Source organism: Physella acuta, unplaced genomic scaffold (genome assembly GCF_028476545.2).
Source record: "Physella acuta isolate Inbredline_101_S28 unplaced genomic scaffold, ASM2847654v3 ptg000641l, whole genome shotgun sequence".
Lineage (NCBI taxonomy): Eukaryota > Metazoa > Mollusca > Gastropoda > Physidae > Physella > Physella acuta.
Window position 1 is genome coordinate 27833 of NW_026732160.1, and position 8071 is coordinate 35903.

Genomic DNA, 8071 nt, shown 5'->3' on the forward strand with positions numbered 1-8071 from the left:
ATCTAGATCTAGATTCTAACTGTCTACGAAAATCTACAAACTAAAATTTAAAAAAAAAATTATATTTTTCAAATAAATAATCTAATAGTAAGCTTTTAAATTAACAGCTGAACCCATGTCACTTTTAGAACTAGGTTAGCCTATGTCCGTGTTTTCTTTCCATTGGACTTAAAAAAATAAAAACATTTCTTCTGAAATCAAGCATACTAGGGCATGCAATCAGCAAATACCTGTTTCAAATTGTCAACAAACCAACTGAGAAAATGTGTTGCGGTGTCGGAGTTTATTGCTGCTGTTGGCTTATAATCGAGATTTTACCATACTTATGCCTTGTAATTTTACCACTTATAGGCTCTTTTTATGGTTCCGATTCAATATATCGCACATCAATTTTATTAATAGGCCACAGTGTGATTATTGAATACATTCCAGAACAAATGGTGAGTGCTGAGTACTCCATAACTCCAGTCAAGTCAGTTCAGTGATGTACAATACTAATACTGGGGTGAATACTCAATACTTCAATACTTACTAGAATCTACTACTACTATACTACTAGTAGGGATTTAGGTAAAAAAACACTAATCATCATATAAAAATAAAAATTACATATTCTTGTAGAGCTCAACAATATGAAAACAAAACAAAAAAGATTTTCTGTCTAGCTCAAATAGTTTTTTTTTGGCGAATTTTTTTGTGAGGGGTGGAATCCCCTTGCTTTTGCATTGGCCAATTGTGACAAGTCATGGTATACCTGAATAAATTGAGCATAGTTATTTTACTTGCAGTTGTATTTTGTTCATATTTGCAGAGTTTAACTAGAATGATATATAGAACTTGTAAATGCTGTTGAAATTAATAAAAATAATACAGAACTTATATTTTTGTGTTGGCTTCCTCCCATAACCCCAAAAAACTGTGTGCTGCGCAAATATGAAAATGTTTCTAAAGCCATATTTTATATAAATACAGCAAATGAAAGAACTACAAAGTTAGAAATCTAAAGTAAATGACTTGAACACTGTTATGTGCATATAATTGCCTCATTATTTTGGGCAGGTGAAGTAGAGTCCATCTTTAAGCCATTTTGTTATAAAACTGCTGCGCAAATATGAAAATGTTTCTAAAGCAATATTTTATATAAATACAGTGAATGAAAGAACTCCATAGTCAGAAATCTAAAGTAAATGACATGAACACTGTAATGTGTCTATAACTGCCTTGTTATTTTGGGCAGGTGAAGTAGAGTCCATATAAAAGCCATTTTGTAATAAGTGAAATGAAGTTATCAGATCAATGTTTTTATGTGTGAATTGTGTATGGATTCTGATTTTCAGCATATAACTATATCTAAGGGTAAGTAGAACTTGAATACTTAAAATTACAGTTAGCACAATGTTAGTGTATAGCAACAGACAGGTAACCTAGATCTAGGTCTGACTCTTGTCAGTCTAGAGTAGAGTCTAGTCTGACAAAATTGGATTTTTAGGAAAAACATATTCTAGAAAACTAGAACTAGAGCTGAAAAAATTAAAGATGGGTATGTAAATATATTTTGAAATAAAAAATTAGATTTGTTTGCACATGCCATAAGATTGCTGTTATTAGTTGATCAAACTTAAAGGCAGGAAGATCGGGATGAAAAAATATAACAATGGTGGCATCGTGACCTACATACAGTGACTACGTTCGGAGGGGTATAACTAATGTCGGAGTCAAAATATCCAAAAACAAATTTCATTTCCAATTACTTAAGATATGTCTGATCAGTAATCTACTCTCATCTAGAGGAATCTTTTAAAAAATCGAGATTCCAACGTATTTGAAACTAACCTTGATACAGGGGGAAGACCAAAGCAGAGACAGCATGCAATCAGGTCGCAAAGCCATTAAAACTAAGGGACAACCACTCTACTTTTTAATTAACCTTAGGAAATGACCTTTTAAACTTAATTAATTACCATAAATTAAAAACTTATTAGTATGCAAAACCAAATCTCGTGGGTCCGGTATCAGAAAGTAATGGGCGATTTCGGGTCATGTTTTTACCGCGAACTCGGCGGATGCCGACAACCCTAGTATTACTACTAGTGTATACTACTTACTTACTACTTATTACTTAACACAGTAACAGTTAGTTGTTTGTTAGTACTACTAGACTAGTTAGTAGTTGTAAGTTGTTAGCAATCAATTCAAGTTCATTATTCAATCACTTGCTTGTAAGTTGTTTGACCTTATATAATATATAAATAATTAAATATTATTAATTATTAATAATCTATATAATAATATAATACTATATATATATATTATTTAATAAATAATAATAATAATAATTAATAAGTTGAAATCCTGTGAGTAGCTCCCAAGAATGTCCAGAGACCTGTGTGGGTGTGGAGTGTAAACTGTAATGGTGGTGATCAATGATGTTGTATACAATGTTTTTAATTAGAGAGCCACCCTAGGAAGTCTAGGCGGTAGTGTTCACAAACACACACATCCCAATATTAATAATTATTTAAGATCCAAGAAATATAGTGCCAACATTTTAACATTTAATTCAAGTGCTAATCCACTGAAAATAAAAAATTTGGTATCTCTAGGATTCTAGGAATATCTGAAAGTGCAAATTGATACCCATAGTGATAATTTAATTTTAATGACACCTGACACAGAAGTGGGGGTTCAACACCAGTCTCAGTAAATTACTTCACAGTGCTCATATTTTCCAGGACCCTCAAGTTGCTGATACTATTTTTTTCCATTTATCATGTGCTAATATTACTTATGTAATATGCATCAGTTACTACATAATCCAACCATAAAATAGATAAGCAGAAAGTATTGTATGGCTAGAACATGAGGTAATCATTAAATTTTCCTTTAATTTCTTTTCTGTTGAGAAAGCTACTTTACTTGACAGTCTGCTAGTACTTAAACTTTTTGATTGGTAAATTTTAAGTACAAAATATTGTGACATTTTTCCCGTGATTTTTTTTCCTGGCTTGGCAAAGTTACTTCTGCTGGTACTTAGATAAGATATTCAGTATTTTGTATTGTCTTGCCTGGCAGATACATTTATTCATACATGTGTAATGATACTAATATAATTTATTGTATTTTTTACAGCTCCGTTATATACCCTGTTTAAATATAATGCTGTTTGGAATTTTGATGGTTATACCTCTGTCCCTGATGCCTTGGCCAGTGGTTTGGTTGTACAGTATGGCAATATGGATAACAGAGCCAATTTTTATGATTGCTGAGGTAAAATAAAACTATCTTGTTACTTGATTCAGTTTGTATTTCTTATTCTCTTCTCTAACTAAGGTATTGGGTAGAGAATGATGTGCAGATCATGACCATTCAACTTAGTTCAGGTTGGAAATTTGACAAGATTATTTCAATTACTGCCCTTAATTTATGGTAAATATTAGCAAAGTGGGAGCAATCATTTTTCTGGAATAGCATACAAACTCATATCCTACATGGATATGACAAAACTACCGGATTACCCACCAGTGGTAACATAGGGGAACTGTTCAGTGGAACAGTTTGAACAGTTAATTCCGTACTTCCTTCTCTTATGACTAAATTACTAAAGATGCAATCTCCAGTTATATGAGAAAAAAAAAGCAACACTGAGTTGCCCTATGGATGCCCTTGTGAATCAGTATAAGTACATAACTGGAAGAAGAGCTTCATGCTGAAACAAAAATAGAATTATTAAAAAAAATAAGGTATTGTAAATAAAAAAGTTTAATTTGATCCACAGTGCAGTCCCTGTACATATTTTGGTTTTGTGTCATAACAAAAGTACAGAATCTCAGTTGAAACAGTTGAAGTGTTTCTGAAATTACATTAAGCATATTCAGTAGTGTAACTAACAAATGTGGTGACACAAACTTGTTGACTCTCAGTTATTGAATAACTATCTCTTTATTAATGTCCTATTTTAATATAGACCTCTAAATACTCTCATGTTTTTATTAAAAAAAAACAACCAATCTAACTGGAAAGTTTACTTTTTTGACATCATCCAATGATCCATTAATTAATTAGTAAAGCTCTCTTCTTTTTAACCTGACTGTCCATGGGGCAAGTGTTCACCTGTTTCTGTGACCTCAGCATATGAAGGGATAAAGTGGTCAGCATTATGGCCAGCTGCCTTGACTTTTCCTAATGTAACTTAAGCACATATCAGAGCTGGCTGGACTCATGGACTTCAACCCGGATTCGAACTCGAGACTTTCGGGTTAGCAGTCTAGTGTTCTACCATTACGCCAAACAGTCCCATTTTTAATGAATACAGAGATAATTTAGCCTATTTGCTAACACCTGAATGTTGATTTATTATCCTGTTTCAGGTTTTCTTAATTCTAAATTTTGTAATGCGCATTAGTCAGACGGCTGCTGATAAAATTGAAGAGGATGAAGAATCTGCTCATTTATACAAGGTAAATCATTGTGATTTTATTTATTTTTAATTTCTAGTATTCTGAAATACAATTCTTTTGTAAAAAATGTAATTTCTCATTTATTTTTACAATAGCACTTTTAAAGTTGGATAAATTTGTTTCCGTATTAGTTTAAATCTTCATGCTTTAAATTTTTGTCTTTATATAATTATTAAATCAGTGTTTCCTTAATCTTGAACAGGGTGCAATTCTAATGTTTTCATCACTCAGTTATGCTTTTACAGCATCAGTGGCTTACAGTAGTGTTTATAGCAACGCAACAACATTCCAAATAGTGTAAGCACTGTAATTTACTTAATCAAATTGTAAAGGGTAGGGGCAACTACTCCATGATCTTTTGTTAATTAAAACTAATTTTTCTTTCATTTGCAGAATACTTGTGGTGATTTTATGCATTTGTGTTGCCAATCATAACATGATGCTGATGGCTCATGAGGGTAATGAACTAAAAACTTATTTTCTAAAGCCTATGTTTTTAGTTGAAAATAGTATATGTTATTGGTACATTTCCAGAATGAAACTTACATGTGACCTTTCTTTTTTAAATATCATAGGTATCATAAGTGATTGTGCCTTCACTTGTTTAATAAATGTACTGATCCTGTATACAATGATTACTGAAACCCAGTTTATAAATTCACCTTTACCAGAACCGTTGCTATGGAAACGGTATGTATAAAAGTGAACTACTGCTCTAAAACACCCATACTTGATTTTCCTCATTTGTATGAAAAATAATTTGTACTTTGTACTAACATTTTTCTAAAACAAAAAAAAAAGCAAAAGCTAACTTACAGTAAGGTCATTGGACCTACTTTATTTGATACAATTATCCTGATAAATATGTCCAGCAAAAGATTTATTTACAAAGTTTAGTTTTCATTTCAATAATCTGTCATTTTATTTGGTTAATTTCTAATTAAGATAGCTAAAGTTTGTTGGACATTTGCCATGTAGTTGTAGTTTTTTTGTCAGATTAAAAAATAAAACTAGTTGACGTCATTTTGAGGGGGGGTCTGGCTTTTTGTGATGACGTGTGAAGGAGGGGGGTAGGTAAGTCGTCAAAAAAAGCAACATCATTTATGGATGACCCCTAAACCATGAACACCCTAACTTACACGGATGAATTTTAAGATTATATATTTCTATCTATGGGATGGAGTGGCCTAAGCAGTAGAGCGCTAGGCTGCAAACCTGGGTCCAAAGAACGTTTCTAAGTTCACCCAGCTCTGATGGGTACCTAACTCATGTTTGGGAAAGTAAAGGTGGCTCTGCAAAGTAATGACTACCCCTCCCTTCATATATACTGAGGTCTGGAAACAAATGAACTCTTCTTTATTTACTAAATGGATCGCTAGGTCTAATGAGGATTCTTTTCTTACATTTATATTTCTATATAATTTTTTTACTTTCAATATCACAGCTCAGGTGGAACCAGTTCTTCAGGTTTTGTTCAAATAGTGGCCTCTATTTTACAGATTAACATAGGTAAGTTATAATTGCCCAAATTATGGTAAATGCTTATCTAAAATTGCTGACTGTGGATACTAAAACTATTTGATTCAGCAAAAATTTTACATGTCAACAGATTATTTATTGCTGCTATTTTAAATAAAGAGTCATGTACTGTGTCTACAGTAATAAACAATGAACCTCCTTTTTAATTTTTTTTCTTTTGAATTTGTTTTTAATTTTAACAAACATGTGAACTGTGAACAGTTTTTAATTATTGACAGTTTTCCTTTATTTTTATACATGGGAAGTAACTCATCAATTGTAAAAGTTATTTTTCAGTATTATCTAAACTATAGGAATATTAAAAAAATATTTGTCTTTTTATTGAAAAAGGAAACCGCTGTAACAAAAACAAACAGTTATTAATCTCTAAGTCTGCCGCTCTGAACCTAAAAAGGAAATAGTGAGAGAGAGACAATGATAATTGTTTTGTCCACATGAGTTTCTTTCAGCAGCGGAACTGCTGTACATCATTGACGAATTTTTAGTGTGGCAGGCAGGCCTAATAAAAAAATATACACCCCCCCCCCCCCATTTGTGTAAAGAGATTTCATACAAACAATACAGTAATTATAATGATCGAATTCACCACCACTCTTGTCAAGCTACAGCTTTTGTAAACAAAGACAAGCCTGATGGAGAATTTATGTGACTTTCATGACTAATGTCAGGTAGATTTAATTTTCCAAGCAGTTAAAGCGGGTAGTTGATAGTACTTGTTAAAAACATGAACAGTCATAAAAACTTAAATATATGAAGTCTACTTTAAAAACCTCCCCATCTCTATAAATAAATGGATAATCCCTCTGTTCACTACGGCTAATGTGAGGGGAAGTTTATTAATATCAGTAGAGCATTGTAGATCATGTCAAATGACTAATTAGGCTTTATTTATTGTAGTACTTTTGCTTCTACTTTTAAATCAATATTTTCTTTTCCTCAGATTATGCACAGATACCAATAGATTTCTTGAAGAGGTTTTTCAGCCCTTTGTATATTGTAATGTTAGCCATAAGATTATACAGCATATTGTTCATAGTACAGAAAGTGACCAGGAACTTTTTTCAGAAGGTGAAGATGGTATTGAATTAGATGTTCAACTTTTAACAAATACTCTTTTTCAAAATGTCTTACTACCTATTTACATATTAATGTAGACATTTCTTTGACAGGATGATACGGACAGCTTTGATTGTGAAGAAGAAACACCACCACCTTGTAAATCACCGGTTTTGTTGAAGGTTTCTATTATCTTCATGTTTACTCAGCTGTGTGGAAATTTACTTCAAGAATGGAGTGGAAATCATGCATCTCTGTTTTGGTATTTACCCAAAATGGCGTGGACATCTGAATTTCTCTTCAATCGTCTCATTCAAATAGTAGCAGTAAATGGATTTTATATATGGAGACTGTACAGAGCTGAAGACTGGACATGGAATCCCTGGCTAACACCATAACATTACTCCTTAGTTACTAACAGAAGCACAAACTGTTAGTGTTTCATAATCCTATGCTTATTATTCTGATCTGGGATCATCAGGAATGCCTTAATTTTTGTAAAGCTATATACACTGTGCTTAATTCTGCTTGACTTTTACCATGATCATTATCAACTAAGGTAGAAATATATAAATGCCCTTTCATCTTATCTTACAAGTTTGTCAAAAGCCACTTTTTAATATTTTTATATATTGTATAATTAATATTTTGCAACAATAAACTACTTCATGCAGTTTGGAATCTTGCTAACCCTTTGTTTTTAAACTGCATCACATTATAATTAGTAATAAAACAGATAGTATTAGTTACCTCACAAGTTAAAGACAGTTACAAGTACTATGGACGTCTAGACCCAAGGTCTTCATCAGCACACAACAGTGTGGTTACAGATTAGACAAATAAAGACAAACAGTAACACATTTTTTGACTTAGCTCGCCAGTGAAAACACGTCTTGTCTGCTAGCCACGATATCCAAAAGAAAAGATGTGTGAGAAGGACGCTTGGACACCATATAGGGGTGGGGGCACGGGGGAGTTGGTTAGGTGAAAGACATCTATTCGTTCAAGCCATCGGGTGC

At 32.4% G+C, this 8071-nt stretch overlaps 1 protein-coding gene across 1 annotated transcript; it reads left to right on the top strand.

Moving 5' to 3' along the window:
- Window positions 1-48: 48 nt before the first annotated feature.
- Window positions 49-7777, top strand: LOC131948347 (uncharacterized). Its single transcript, XM_059309926.1, has 9 exons — window positions 49-440; window positions 3130-3267; window positions 4368-4457; window positions 4660-4754; window positions 4851-4915; window positions 5033-5147; window positions 5902-5966; window positions 6937-7064; window positions 7166-7777. The coding sequence occupies exons 1-9, from the start codon at window positions 264-266 to the stop codon at window positions 7448-7450; spliced, it is 1158 nt and encodes a 385-aa protein (XP_059165909.1). The 5' UTR covers window positions 49-263; the 3' UTR covers window positions 7451-7777.
- The last annotated feature ends 294 nt before the right edge of the window (window positions 7778-8071 follow it).